Source organism: Vicugna pacos, chromosome 5, assembly GCF_048564905.1.
Source record: "Vicugna pacos chromosome 5, VicPac4, whole genome shotgun sequence".
Taxonomy (NCBI): Eukaryota; Metazoa; Chordata; class Mammalia; order Artiodactyla; family Camelidae; genus Vicugna; species Vicugna pacos.
In genome coordinates this window covers 50,782,244-50,797,034 of record NC_132991.1, presented here as the reverse complement: position 1 = coordinate 50,797,034, position 14,791 = coordinate 50,782,244, and the positions used below count along the sequence as shown (strand labels likewise).

General features: G+C 39.5%; 1 protein-coding gene across 4 annotated transcripts in view; it reads left to right on the top strand.

The window, feature by feature from the left end:
* The window catches only part of ZNF385B (zinc finger protein 385B), a 367,671-nt gene that overhangs the window by 74,803 nt on the left and 278,077 nt on the right, over positions 1 to 14,791 (top strand). For 2 of the 4 annotated variants that reach the window (XM_072961238.1, XM_072961239.1), the window contains exons 2-3: positions 10,353 to 10,504; positions 11,209 to 11,550. In XM_072961238.1, coding sequence (XP_072817339.1) covers positions 11,211 to 11,550 — 340 coding nt within the window. In that variant the 5' untranslated portion in view covers positions 10,353 to 10,504; positions 11,209 to 11,210. Of the gene's footprint in view, positions 1 to 10,352; positions 10,505 to 11,208; positions 11,551 to 14,791 lie in introns of those variants that run through there. The other 2 variants (XM_072961242.1, XM_072961240.1) reach the window with 1 other exon arrangement.

Sequence of the window (14,791 nt, the reverse complement as noted above, 5' to 3'; positions counted from 1 at the left end):
TTCTTTTACTGTGCAGAAGCTTTTTAGTTTGATGTAGTCCCACTTGTTTGTTTTTTGCTGTTATGCCTTTGCTTTTGGTGTCACACTTAAAAAATTGTCACTAAGATCTTTGTCAAGGAGCTTACCACTTTCTTCTAGGAGTTTTATGGTTTCAGATCTTACATTCAAGCCTTTATTCCATTTTGAGTTAATTTTTGGGCCTGATATAAGATAGTGGTCCAATTTTATTCTTTTCCATGTGGCTGTCCAATTTTCCCAACATCATTTATTGAAGAGACTGTATTTTCTTTATTGTATATTCTTGCTTCCTTTGTCATAAATTAATTGACTATATATCCATGGCTTTATTTCTGAGCTCTCAATTCTATTCCATTGATCTATGTGTTTGTTTTTATGACAATACAATTCTGTTTTGATTATTATAGATTTGTAATATAATTTTAAATCAGAGACTGTGATGCCTCCAGCTTTATTCTTCTTTCTCAATATTGATTTGGCTATTTGGGATCCCTTGTGGTTCCAAACAAATTTTAAAATTGTTTGTTCTATTTCTGTGAAAAATACCATTGGCATTTTGAAGGAGATTGCATTGAATCTATAGATTGCTTTGGGTTGTATGGACATCTTGACAGTGTTAATTCTTTCAATCCATGAGCACGAAATAACTTTAAATTTATATGTGTCTTCAATATATTAATGAAATTTCTCTCATCAGTGTCATACTTTTCAGGGTGCAGTTCTTTTGCCTCCTTAGTTAAATTTATTCTTAGGTATTTTATTCCTTTTGATGCACTTGAAAATGGGATTGTTTTCTTAATTTATCTTTCTGATAGTTTTTTTAATTAGTATATAAAAATGCACAGATTCTATATATTGATTTTGTATCCTGCACCTTTCTGAATTTATTTGTTCCAATAGTTTTTTGGTAGAGTTTTTAGAATTTCCTGTATATATAGTATCATGTCATCTACAAAAAGATGGTTTTATTTCTTCATTTCCAATTTGGATTCTTTTTGTATCTTTTTCTTAACTAATTACTCTGGCTAGCACTTCCAATACTATGTTGAATAAAAGTGGTAAAAGTGGGCATCTTTGTTTTGTTCCTGATCTCAGAGGAAAAGCTTTTAGCTTTTCACTATTGAATATGATGTTAGCTGTGAGCTTGTCATATATGGACTTTATTGTGTTGTTATACATTCCCTCTATACCTACTTTGTTGAGAGTTTTTTTCATAATTGAATATTCAGTTCTATCAAATGCTTTTTCTGTGTCTATTAAGATAATTATATTATTTTTTATCTTCATTTTGTTAATGGTGTATCATGTTGATTGATTTGCAGATGTTAAACCATACTTACATCCCTGGAATAAATCCCACTTGCTCATAGTGTATAATCTTTTTAATGTGTTGTTGAATTCAGTTTGCTAATATTTTATTGAAGATTTCTGCATCTGTGTTCATCAAGGATATTGGCCTGTAATTTTCTTTTTTTGTAGTGTCTTTTTTTGGGTTTGGTATCAGGGTAATACTGGCCTCATAAGATGAGTTTGGAAGTATTCCCTTCTCTTCTGTTTTCTGGAAGAGTTTGATAAGGACTGGTATTAATTATTCTTTGAATGTTTGGGTGAATTCACTAGTTGAAGCCATCTGGTCCTGGACTTTTGTTTGTAGGGAGTTTTAAATTACTGATTTAATCTTCTTATGAGTAATCAATCTGTTCAGGTTTTCTATTTCTTCATGATTCAATCTGGGAAGATTGTATGTTTGGAAATTATCCATTTCTTCTACATTGTCTAATTTATTGGTATATAATTGTTTATAGTAATCTCTTATGATTCTTTGTATTTCTGTAGTATCAGATGTAACATTTCTTTCTTTTCTGATTTTATTTGTTTGTGTTCTGTGCCTCTCTCTCTCTCTCTCTTTTTTTTTTTTTCCTGGTGAGTCTAGCTAAAGTTTTGTCAATTTTATTTATCTTTTTAAAGAACTAGTTCTGGTTTCATTGATATTTTCTATTGTCTTTCTAGCCTCTATTTTATTTATTTCTGCTCTTGTCTTTGATGTTGCTTTCTTTGTAGTATTTTTGGCCTTCATTTTTTCTTCTTTTCTTATAGTGTTTGTTTTAAAGTCTATTTTGTCTGATATAGGTATTGCTACCCCAGCTTTTCAGTTTCTGTCTGTGCAGAATATCTTTTTTTCCCATCCCTGCACTTTCAGTCTGTATATGTCATCTGAAGTGAGTCTCTTGTAGGCAGCATGTAGATGGGTCTTTTTTTTTTCTTTAATCCATTTAGCCATTCTATGTCTTTGAGTTTGAGAATATAGTCCATTTACCTTTAAAGTAACTATTGATAGATATGTACTTATTGCCATTTTGTTAATTGTTTACTGGCTATTTTGTAGTCTTCTGTTCCTTTTTTCTTCTCTTGCTCTCTCCTTTGCAATTTGGTGACCTTTTTTAGAGGTAGGCTAAGATTTCTTTCAGTTTGGTTATTATATTCTTTAGTTCTGTGAATACTGTTTGGGACTTCCTTATATTTTCTGTCTCTTTGTTAAAGTTCTCACTCTGTCCATTCAGTGAGCCTCTTTATGATCAATACTTTGAGTTCTTGATCAGGAAAATTACTTATATCTCTTTCATTAAGCATTTTTCACCCCTGAGGTTTATTTTATTCCTGAGATCACCTCTGTAGCCTCTAGATGTGAGCCGTGCCAAACCTTATGCCTGCCTCTAAGGCTTAAGCTCTGGGTCTAGCAGGTAAGTCTCTTTCACGGAAAGGCTGGTAATGTGTTTCAGTCTGTTGTCTGTTCAGTGCCCTGGAGGTGGTAGCCTGTAAAGAACTGTCTCTCCATTTGTTACAGTCCCATGGGACCAGGGAACACAGCTCCCCTGTCGCCCAAAGGGAGATCATGGGGTATCTGTTGAGCAACAACGGCAAAACCCAGGGCACTAGATGTAAAAGTGGGGTACCAGACACATATAGGATCTCCCTTCTGAGAGACGCTGGTGCACAGGAGCACAGCAGAGGGAGGGGCAAAGATATTTCCTGCCCTCCTAGGTCTCAGGAAAGGTTTGCACTCAGCCCTGAGACGTATGTTTAATTAGAAGCCTACCCCTCAGGCTGCAGCTGTGATGATAAGCTAACAGGCTTCTTTCCGGAGAGACTGGACTCCTGGGTCTGTTGCCTCTTGCTGTGCCTGAAGGTGATAGCTATTTAAGAACTCTTTCTCCATTGGTTACAGTCTTGGGGGACCCACAAGCATAAACCTGCTGGCCATCAGAGCCAGGCAATGTAAAGGAATTCCCTGGCAGTACCCACAAAAAGCAAGCCCCCAGAGAAGGACATAAACTCTGTTCTGTAAGATACCAGTGAGTTGGGGCGAGGCAAAGAGAGAGCACAAAGACTGCGTTCACCAGCCTGTTCTCTGAGAGGCCCGTCTTAGGCTTCTATAAATGTGCCAAACCAGACGACTGCTCCTTGGGCCAAAGTTCCTAGACAGGCAAATAGGCCTCTTTCTCAGAAAAACTAGGGAGTGTGTTTCTGTCTGCTGTCTGCACAGTGCCCTGGGAGTGATTGGCTGCCAAGAACTCTCTCCAATTGTTACAGACCCATGAGGACCCAGGAACGCAAACCTGCCTTGGCCTCCAGAAACGAGTCCCTTGGGTGGCAGCTGCAAATACCATGTTACCAGACATACAAACTTAGTCACCAGATGTGTATGGAAGTTTTCCCCCTGGGAGATACTGTGCTTTGAAGTGCAGCAGGGGCAGAGCTCTAAGATGGTACCCACTGGCTGGAACAAGGCTGAGGGGGAGTGCAAAGGTGGTACTCACTGAAGAAAGAAAAAAGATAAGGAGAAGAAAAAGAACAGGAAAAAAGAAGAAAAATAGAAAAGGGGAATAAAAAGGAAAAAAAAAAAAAAAGGATGGCATCTGCTGGCTTCAGCATGGCAGAGAGAGGCCACCAGCCTCCACGCCAGGAGTATCTCAGCAGGCCTCTGCCCTTTAGACCAGCACTTTAAAATTAGAAAATGAATCTCTTTCTCCTTAAGTCTAAGCACTTTTCAAAGGGCTGCTTCTGTGCTGAGCTCTAGGGTGGTGAATCTGGGGCGCCGTTTAATAGATGTTCCTTAGTTTGCCACAGCCCTGCAGGTTTCCTCAGTGCGAGCCCTGTTGGTCTTCAAAGCCACATGTTTTGGGGGCTTGTCTCTCAACTGCTAGTGTTAAAAGTTGTGGTGCCTGATGTGGGGTGTGAATCCTTCACTCCTGAGGAAGAAGCTCTGGGTCCTGAGTTCACCCCTGCTTGAGGGTTGCTGCACCAGGGGTGGGTTTATGACGAGATTGTGTCTCCGCCTTTCCTACCTGCTTTGATGGGGTTTCCCTCTTGTTTGCCCAATGTGAAGGGGTTGCTCTGCCACTTTTAAGTTGTTTTCAGAAGAAATTGTTCCATTTGTAGCTGTCGATTCGGTTTGTCTGTGATCTTCCTGTTGCCGCCTTGAACCAGGTCACCCAGATATTTTTAATACTGTTTAGAACCATGGAGTCATTCTTGACACCACTCCTCCCTCTCTCCTCCATCCCATTTAATCCATTGCCAAGTCCTGTTGATTTTTCTTCTCAAAATTTTTGAATCTACCCACTTTTCCCCTCTGCTGTCACCATCACCATCACCATGCAGGCCCAGCCATTGACCATTTTCTCTTGCTTGGATAACTATAATAGTTTCAGAATCTATCCATATCATTTGACAATGTCTCTACTGTGCTCCACATCTTTTATTCCCTCTGAAGGCCAAGTGATCTTCTCACAAGTCAAATCTGATCATACCAGTCGTCTAGTTTAACACGCTTCTGCACCTTCCCCAGACACCTCAGCTTGGCCTGCAAGGACCCTTATTACCTGGCCCCTGCTTAGTTCTCCAGCTTTGTCTTACATTTCATTCCCCCTTGCCCTGTCTGCTCTAGGTGGACTGGGCTGCTTTCAGTTTTTCACACCTGCTATCCTTCCTCCTGCTTCTGGACCTTTGCATATGCAATCTCCTTTGCCTGGAACATTCCTCCTTTTACTTCAATGCATCTTTTAGTTCTTATATCACTAAGTGGTATTTAGTTCAAACATCAGTTCCTCTCAGAATGTAGGGACCAAGGCAGCCCCCCCAGTAAAGATGTTCACAGAGCTGTTTCTCTTCTTTAAAACACTTGGCTATAGTTACATTTCATCCTTACCAGAGATGGGGACAAATTGATTTCTTATTAATCAAATTGCAGGTAAATATGATCAATCTGACAGCTCAGCCCTAATTTATTTATATATTTGAACTCTTAGCAAGTGTCTGTTGTCTAACCAGAGTTCTGTGAAAACAATACGTGCAATTAAAAAGGCTAGAAATAAACAAAAACGTAGTTAACTTTGACCGGTAGGAATGTGGAGGATTTCCCCCCAGTTTTTTTCTGCTGTTTGTATTTTCCCAAACTTCTAGAATGATACAAATTACTTTCAAATGAGTAAAAAAATGCAATAAATGTAAAAACATGTCTGTGGTACATATAGAGATTATGATTAGAAATAAAACTAAACTATGTAACGTGGTCTCTTTAGTTGTACTCTAACTATACTTTCCCACGTGGCAAAAGCCAGAACATACCGTTCTTGTTTGTAAGCTTTTTAAGATGACCTGAGAGTTCAGTGAACTGAGAGTGTTACTTCCTTGGTGCACAGAGCTGACTTCTGTGGGACAGTCTATGAGTTGCCTGTGTTCCCTTCCACGCCAGTCACGGAAGGTGGTTTGGCAGGAATCTCAAGGAGCCGGGAGAGCTCCTTCTGGCTTCACACACAGACTCAGCTGTTGAGTTGCTGGATTGGCTCCAGGGCCTCCTCAGACAAGAGTTCAAGGTCACATCCCTGACCTGGCACTGCCATGGGAGGACTGGGGCTGCAGTGTCTTCGGGATTTGAAGTCCCTCTCCCATGCTCTGCTGATGTCTCAGGCAGGGCAGAAGGTGAATGGAATCTGGGCTTCCTCATTGCGAAGACTGTGGCCCAGTCCATAATAATTTCTCTTGCTGTGGCTCGAGGTGTTCCATATGTACCTTTTGGTGCATTTAATTGTTCTCTCCTTGGTAATTTAATTATTACCTCCTTGGTAATAATTTTGAGGTAGCAAGCTGGCCTTTTGCTTTTGTTTCATCCTCAGAAGATGAGAAGAGTTTCCAAGTAGGATCTTTTTCTAGAAGCATTCATGCCCTAGTAGAATTAAATAAATAAAAACTAAATACAGAACTTAAAGGTTATTTGTTTAATATCATGAAACTACTACACCACATATTGCTACAAAGATTAGAATTATGATATGATCTGATTTCTGTCTTACTGTTTAACGTATTGCTTATCTGATTATGAATATTTTTACCTCAAAATAAGTATATGTCCTCTCTATAGCTGTACAGCTAGTACTGGATTTAGTTGTCAATCAATTTCCCTATTTAACTGATTGACAACTTTTATTAATTGTTCCTTATATAAAATTAACAGTCTCATAATTAACATTAATCACTGCAACATTTTATTCTTGCGATAAGAAACATGCATTTTTACTTTTACTGATAGACTCTCAATGTACTAAGCATATAAAGATATTTTCAATTCTAGTTTTATCCAAAATGAGCATATATGTTTGAAATTCATATTCTGGCACTAAGAATACATTCTACGTTCTCATTATTGACACTGTTATACTGTATGTGTATAATGGTAACTTGGACCATTCAGAAGATCAAGGATGCCAGAAAAGACACTGATCTACATATACATTCAACCATTGGGTCTTCTGAAGGCCAAGGCCAAATTAACTAGCAGCTTTTGGTTGAAGCTGTACTTCAGCTGAATTAACTATAGCAACAATTTCATTTTACCAAAGGTTTATGGTGCATCTTCAAAGTGTTATGCATCTAGTTGGCTTAGGGTCTACAATATTGAATGAGAATAAAATAACCTTGTTTCATTTACATTTAGATCACTCAAATGCCCCAGCCTATTCACCTTTCATATTAGCTCATTCAAAATAGTTCAAATTTCTACCCTACTTGATGTAAGAATTCCAATATTTTAACCAGCTTGTGTTTCTTATGTGCCTTTCTGAATTCTGAGATATCCCAACCCAGTTGCTATTCAGTATCGTAAGCAGCTGCCTGGTTCTGGGACATGGCATCATTCTTCTGCTGGCCACCAAAATCCTTGAGTCCCATGCCGCTGCTCTCCCGTGGATGGCTTTGACCCCAGGTGCCATTCTAGACCCTCATACAAGTCCCCACAGTAATAGGAAGATCAGCTGTGATGTTTGCATCATTTCACTGATGGCTTCAGGATTTAAAAAAAAAGGAAAAAAAGAAATACAAGTCAAGAAATTCACAGTTGTTTCCAGATATAGAGGTTCTCTGAGGTCACAGACCAATGCCCTGCATGGACAGTCTCTATTGTTCAGCCTTCTCTGCTTAGTCTCAGGCCTCTCTCTATGTGCCAGGACTCAGTTTACCTCCACACAAAGGGAATGCCTGGAACAAGTCTCTCATACCTGCATACAGAGCCCCTGTCCCCCAGGCCCAAGACAGTCACAGGCTCATCCTTCTCTGTGTCTACTTCCTGCCCCTGTCAATCTGGCAGTAAGACTCACAGTGGAAAAATATATTCCTTTTGGGGTAATCCTACACCCATCCAAAGAGGTGTGGCCTTTCCCTAAAATAACGCAGAACAAAATCAGTACTTTCCCCAAAGATGAGTTTATCCATCTGAAATGACCCCAAAATGTGGGGCTTGCACAGAATAGTGCAGTTTGAGCTTCAGCAGTCTCGGACAGTTCTTCTTTCTAAAGTAACGTGTTTACAATCTTCTTGTGGCTTCCAGTCTTTACTTCTGAATGAGCTTCCTTTTATTTAAATTTATTATAAAAGACAACTGGATAATTATGCAGGTCAAGGCCAGTTTTAGAGTAAGTTGTTAAGTACAAAATTTCCTGATGCGTTGCATCTTGGTCATTGAAAAATCACTCCTTTTAGATAGTCACTAACTATCCCATTTTGTCCTTTCCCCCAAAGCAGCAACTCAAGGACCGACTTTCTTATTCTATGAACTGCACCAAAATATCGTATTCTCTTATGAATGTTAAATGCCTGGCTATCTAACCTGACAAAATAATACAAAAAAGTGTAGAACAGTTGGTCTGGTGTCTTGACTTCTCTTACCTACAGAGAAGCCTGCATGGCTCTCCAAAGCAGGATCCTGCCCACTGCTGTGTTTAAAATTGGATATTTCTGAAGGTCCTTCTGCCCTATGCAAGTGAAACATGTAATTTAAGATCCCCTTAGCCAGAAAGATGACATTATAAGTGTTATCATCACCACACATATTATAAGCCTAGAAATTATATCATCTCAGGCCAAAAGTGGATGTTGGGACTGATATCTTGCTTCTCTGCCACTTCTAGGTCCTTTTCCCAAGACCTCTGGAACTAAATATGTTCTGGTTGCAAGTGGCTGTTAACAGGAGCTGAACTTATTTTTCCCCTAAGAGGGGAGGACATGTGGTGAAGCCAGCACTAGGACCAATAAATTGGGACTTGGTAGACAGAACGTACACTCCACCTCCAGGCATTTCTACCTCCCTAAAGTGGCCCCATGAATGTGGTGCTGGAAGTTTAGGGATTTGTCTGTAAGTGAGAGTAACTCCTACTTCTAGGACAAATGTCAATCAGAAAAGCACAGATAAGCTGTAAGAGGTAATACAAAGAAGTCATTTTTTAGATTTCAAATTTAAAATGGAGCATCGTGATTGATGAATTTCCTGTTTCTGTGAAATACCATGTGTTAATTAGCAACATGGGCAAGTCCACCCACTTCCACAGAAGGTAAATTTCCAGAGGAAAGTGTCATCCATCCTCAGCTGAGTCAACGATCTTAGCTGCTTGAGCTGAAATGTAACACTTAGATTTTGGTGATTCAGTGAGATGATGCCTGACCTCGCTTTCTTTACAAGGCTAAAAGTTACTGGTTTTCCTTATGTTTTACAATGGATTAGATTTCTAGGCAAGGCATACTGTATTAAAGATGAGCTTATTTTAAAAATTATGTATCTTTTGTATCATTTAGTTCAGTAATTCTTAAGATAAATTTTAGTATTTTAAGAGAGGATGCAACGTAGTATGTTTGAACATAATTTTTCTATGGCACTAGTATTTTCTAAAGTTTTATGAGAGAAAAATGGCTTTGTGACAGCATGGTATTTTGGATTTAGGGAATACAGCAAAAATGTTGATATATGTGCAGTTCAAATCACATTTCAATTATAACAGAGTTATTTTCTGCAACTCAGCTATAGGAATTGCTTACACCTGATTTATGCATAGTCTGAAAGATTTTAAGGAAGAAAACAGCCTTTGTGGAGAGCTGAAAGGAATAGATTCATTTGGAAAATTTTGTGGAAGAGAGTTCCTTAAATTGGTAGTATCTGGGTAAAGTGTTTATGGAACAAATAGGTTTAATGTATCAAAATTAGCAATTTTCTAACAACTCTCTGAAGGTTGGGATTTAACCTATGGTATAATGTATAATGGCACTTTGCAATAGGGTGTGTGGGTGTGAATGAGTTCTTGACATTCCATATACATAGAATCAATATCTTTATGGTCATACCCTTTACTCTGACTTATTTTCTGAATTTTAAACATTTGACTCCAAACTCCATATATGGACTAGTCTTTCGTTGCTCCTTCCCTTCCATAGAGAGCTCCAAGCCAACTGGGATCAACAAAACTGCTCAAAGCCAGCGTCTTTGCATTTCCCCCCACAGGCAGAATCCCTCACAAGCTGCAATCCTTTCTTTATCTGAACTCTTCATCCCTCATAGCACAGTACTGTCCACCTCAGCCAAATCTTTTTTATGCATACCCCTTTTCCCTTAGTTTTTGCCCAGTTATTCTCTGAACATTGTTCCTCTTTCTTCTATGAGAGTATCTTTTTCTTTGTTCCAGCTGAGTAGTGAAAGCATTGTAATAATCACACTGATAAGTATAAAAATGCTGGTAAATGCTGGTATTAGCTAACATGAAAAAATTAAATATATTAAAACTAGAATGGGAAAATAAAAAGCCAAGGCCATCTTTATTATCCAAGATTCTTCAGGTACTGAAAGGACTCCTTTAAAATCTTTACTTAGGTTATAATTTATCACTATACCCTTACCTAAATAAATGAAAATCAGCACTTAAAAATAAACAGAATTGTATCTCTGTTTTATTCTTTTTCGACTTTTTAATTGCTAGATTGCCATAAATTGTATTTCTGTTATTTTTGTATTTCAGATGTTCTGCATTTCAGCTTCATCAAAGATTAAATTGATGTTTATGGGCTAAACCGGACACCTAAAAATAATTTGTTTCACTACATCTATAAGAAAATATGTTCAAGTTCACACTGACTGACTTATAAAGGGGCTTTTGGAATACAACCCAATGTAAGTTGTAGACATAATGTGTTTTAATCTTTGTTATTCACCTCTTCCCCAAGTTAGGGCATGTGTCTGTGGGCAGGTGTGCAGGTGTGTAGGTGTGTGTTTATTACATATGCTTTTGTGTCTACAAATACCCTTTTACACAGTATGGATTTGTAGCATCATTTATTCCTTCCTTCCTCCAATAGATACTTGAGTGTCTGTTATATAAAAGGTGTAATTTCAGGCCTAAGGGATCTCCAGCAATGAGGTTACTGTCCTCACAGAGCTCACACTCTGTTGGGGAAACAGACATAAACCAAATAATGGCACAAGTATGTATGAAGTGCACGCTTTGATAGGTGTTCTGAAGGGAGGTCACACAGCACCATTTGAGCAGGTGACCCGGGATCTGCCTCATCTCCAGGGTCAGACAGGTTTCCCAGAGTGGGTGATGCTCCGGCTGAGATGTCAGGGGTGAGCCAGAGTTCAAAGGGCAAAAGAGTTGAGAGGAGGGGCAAGAATGGAATAGAAACTGCTCCAGACAGAGGGAACACACGTTCAAAGACTGTATTTGCTCAGTTGAGTACTTCTGATAACTTTTTCTGAGAGTGAGCACTGAGTAGCTGAAAGATTTTAGATGAAACCCTACCATGAAAATTAGTTATAATCACACTAGAAAATAAGAAGGCATATATTTCAGAAGCACTTGTACTTTTTTTTTTCAGGTATGAAGTACTCCTTCAGCCCTGACAACTACCCTGAAGATGGAATTATGAATATGGCAACTTTTCTACGGGGCTTTGAAGAAAAGGGGATAAAGAGTGACAGGCCTGAGGACCAGCTGAGTAAAGAGAAAAAGAAGATTTTGTTCTCCTTCTGTGAGGTGTGCAACATCCAGCTAAACTCGGCAGCCCAGGCCCAAGTCCATTACAACGGCAAATCCCACCGCAAACGCGTCAAGCAGCTGAGTGATGGGCAGCCCCCGCCGCCCGCCCAGGGCCCAGGGCCACTGCTGGCCAGCCCCAGCCCCAGCGCCAGCGCCAGCGCCAGCACCAGCGCCAGCACAGGTAGGCAGGAGGGCCTGGGGCCCATTTACTGCCGGGAGAAAATGCTTCTGTTCTAGACAATGAAAGATTTAGAGCAAGACCTGTCTTTCACCTTAAAAACCACCACTACAATCATATGCATTCCTTTCCCTGTAGGTGAAATCCAAGAGCTGTTACTTCTCCGGATTTTTTATTATTATTATTATTATTAGCATATATTTTGTTAGACACACATATAGAGAAATGCAAAATTTGTATACGGGACCATAGACTTGGTCCTGTGTCTCCTTAGCATGTGAACATCTCCCAACATATTTTGAGATGTGTTTAAAATGGATCCGTGACGTCAGTTTTTTCCTCCTCTCTGCAAAACGAGGCTCTCTTCGGTTTCCTTCGTCTGCTTTCTGTTGAGTAGCGTACTATTAGACAGTATATAAAAAGCGCCGGCTTTATTTATAACATCCCCAGATGCAGGAGAGGAGCATTAATCTTGTGTGCTGGACTTGTTACATTCTTTTAGGGAGTTGGCAGCAGCAGGCAGTGGTGCTCTAACAATAGGAACAGGCGTTGCCAAAACCAACAGCTTACTTACCTCCGAGCTCCAGCGCCCCCAGCACTTGCCCTGCCTCTTGCCTCTCACCCTCCGCTGTGGGCGGGGTAGAGGCAGAAGCTTAGGAATTTTCTCACTCTTCCATCTGCGGGGAATTCTAAATAGTGTTAGGAACCCTTTATCTTATCCTGGGCACCACTTCCTCCTCTGTGTTGCTGGCCACTGGGTATTGTCCCTGTGACACAATTAAAGGAAAATGTGAAATGCACACGGCAAAAAGGAGGCCTCCTCCCCAGGTTTACATGGGAGGCCAGGATAAGTCTCCACTTAAATGTGGTGGGAAAGCTCCAAATTCCTCTCTAGCAAGTGTTTGCTTTGGTGAGGAGGTTTCAACTTGAGGTGAGATGACGTGGTGCAGCCCTTTGTTGGAATGTCACTCGCTGCCGTTACATAGTTTTTGGTTTCGCAAAGTTTTTCCACGATCCTTATTAAGCGCCGGTAAGAATTGCTTGTGCGTGTTTTCTGTAAATAAATAGGTTTTATATTCCAAGCTAAACCTAGCTACTTTTTAACCAGTATATGGTTTCATTTCATTATTTTCCTCAATCAACACTTATGTTGTGGAAGAACTTAAAGGAACTTAAAGGATATAAGATAAACGGTTATTATAGTAGTGAAAAATTACTTTTCTATTTTGTATTTATTTATTATGGTGATAATTGTTATAACTATTCACAGATGCCTTAATGTATCTCTATTTATATATTAAAAATATAATTGGTGTAGGGTTAAAAGCTCATGACTGTCTTATATTCAAATCAGAGAGCAAATAGCCCCGAGTAAAGGTTTGAATTAACTCTGTTAGAATCCAAATATCTATGCTTAAATTGAGGTTAACCTGTGGTTTCTAATAAGAGGTAATATTAGTAGCTAACATTAACTGAATATTTTCTGTGGGGCATATTCTGGTCCTAAGAGCTTTATGGGAATTTTCTCGTTTAATCTTCTTATGAGCCATGAGGTAGGTACTATGATTATTCCTAATTCACAGAATAAGGACAGAGGCACAGAGATAAAATTTGTCCAGGGTCATACAGTATAGAAATGGCAGATCCAGAGTTCCAACCATGTTTAGTGAAGAGTAAAGCCATAATTCTTCAGCACTATTTTGCTACTTTTTCCTACCATGCAGTAAACTCAGGTTAAGTTCGGACCTATGTGCTGTAATATATTTGTGATCACAAATGGTTGTTATCATGGCAAACTAGCTCTCTTTGACGAATTTTGACAACAGACACGCGAAGCTCCAATTCATCAATTTCTCCATTTTTCTCCCATGCTAATGAAATTAGTTAGCTGATATAAAATAAATTGAGCTCAGACATACACAGAATATTATATATGCTATAAATAAAACACAGCTCATCATCTAATATAACACAATGCAGTAATATATAGGAAAATGGGTAAGAAAATGAGAGAGCTTTTCAAGTTTTACATTAGGCATAAAGGACAGTTTCCATGTACTGATAATAGAGTCAGTGATTCATTCTCAGAAAACTTGGATTTAGGATATGATGAAGGCAGGTCACTTAACCTCTGAAACTGGTTAGCATTAATCCTCCCACCTGAAAGAAAAAGTAGGTATAACCATGTGTCCTCTTTGAAATGGAAATTGAACATAGATGTATGTACAAAGATGATTGTGACATGATTTATAATTCTAAAATATTAGATGTATCCTGAATGTCCAGTGGGGAAAAGGTTAAATACATTACAGTACATTTATGAGATGAATAATATAAAGCATTGTCATTAAACGCTGTATTTCTGAAGTAACGTAAGGGGAGACTGCCCACAGTGTCGTGCTAAGTAAACCAGCAGGAACTAGAGTGGACTGCGCCTTAGTGCTGCTCTGTGTGCACCTGCACATTATCTACTGTTCAGTCTCAACACGATGAGGAGCAAGCCTGACTTTTTTCCCAGTCACTTTCCTCGGTTTTGCTCAATCAAATGTCTGTTTCCTACTGGGTAGCAGCTCCCTTAACACCTTGTCAGCCCATAACTTTTCACTTTTGTATTTTCAGAGGAACTCTTTTAAAAAATTTTTTTTAGAAGATTCCATTCTATTTATGAAAACCTCCATTTCATAGCCAAATTAAGATATGGCTAGACGGACTCCAGCTCTCATGCCACCCCTCCTGCCTTCTGCCCAGGTGCTGAGGAACCGTGGAGGGGTGGAGGTCTCCTTACCTTGCAGCCTTGACAAAGTTGCAGTGCTGTTCTCAGGAGGTAATTACTATTCTGGTTGTCTCCGTGGGTCACAGATGCCCCAGCAGGCCCGCATGGATGAAGAGCTCCCCTCAGTTTGTCCCTTAGACATTGGAAGTCCCTGAGATTGAGCTGCATCTTCCAGCTTTTGCTGGCAGCACAAAGCTCTATTCCTCAACCGTGTGTGCCTCTTTCTCCCACACTGTGTTAGTCTTGGCAAGATTGTGTTCTCTATTCTTATCTGTGTGCCAACTCTTGGGGCTTGTGGTCATGTGCAGAATCCATCTGATAATAACATTCCTCTTGAAAACCTAATGCTGCTGGGGCCCAGGCAGGTAGAGGTGGAGTCAGGGGTGGGGGGCTTCTCACCACATTTCTCTTACCTGCTCCTGCTCAGGTAGCGCAGGGAGACTGGCAAGTCTGCTGATAAAGCAGGCATTT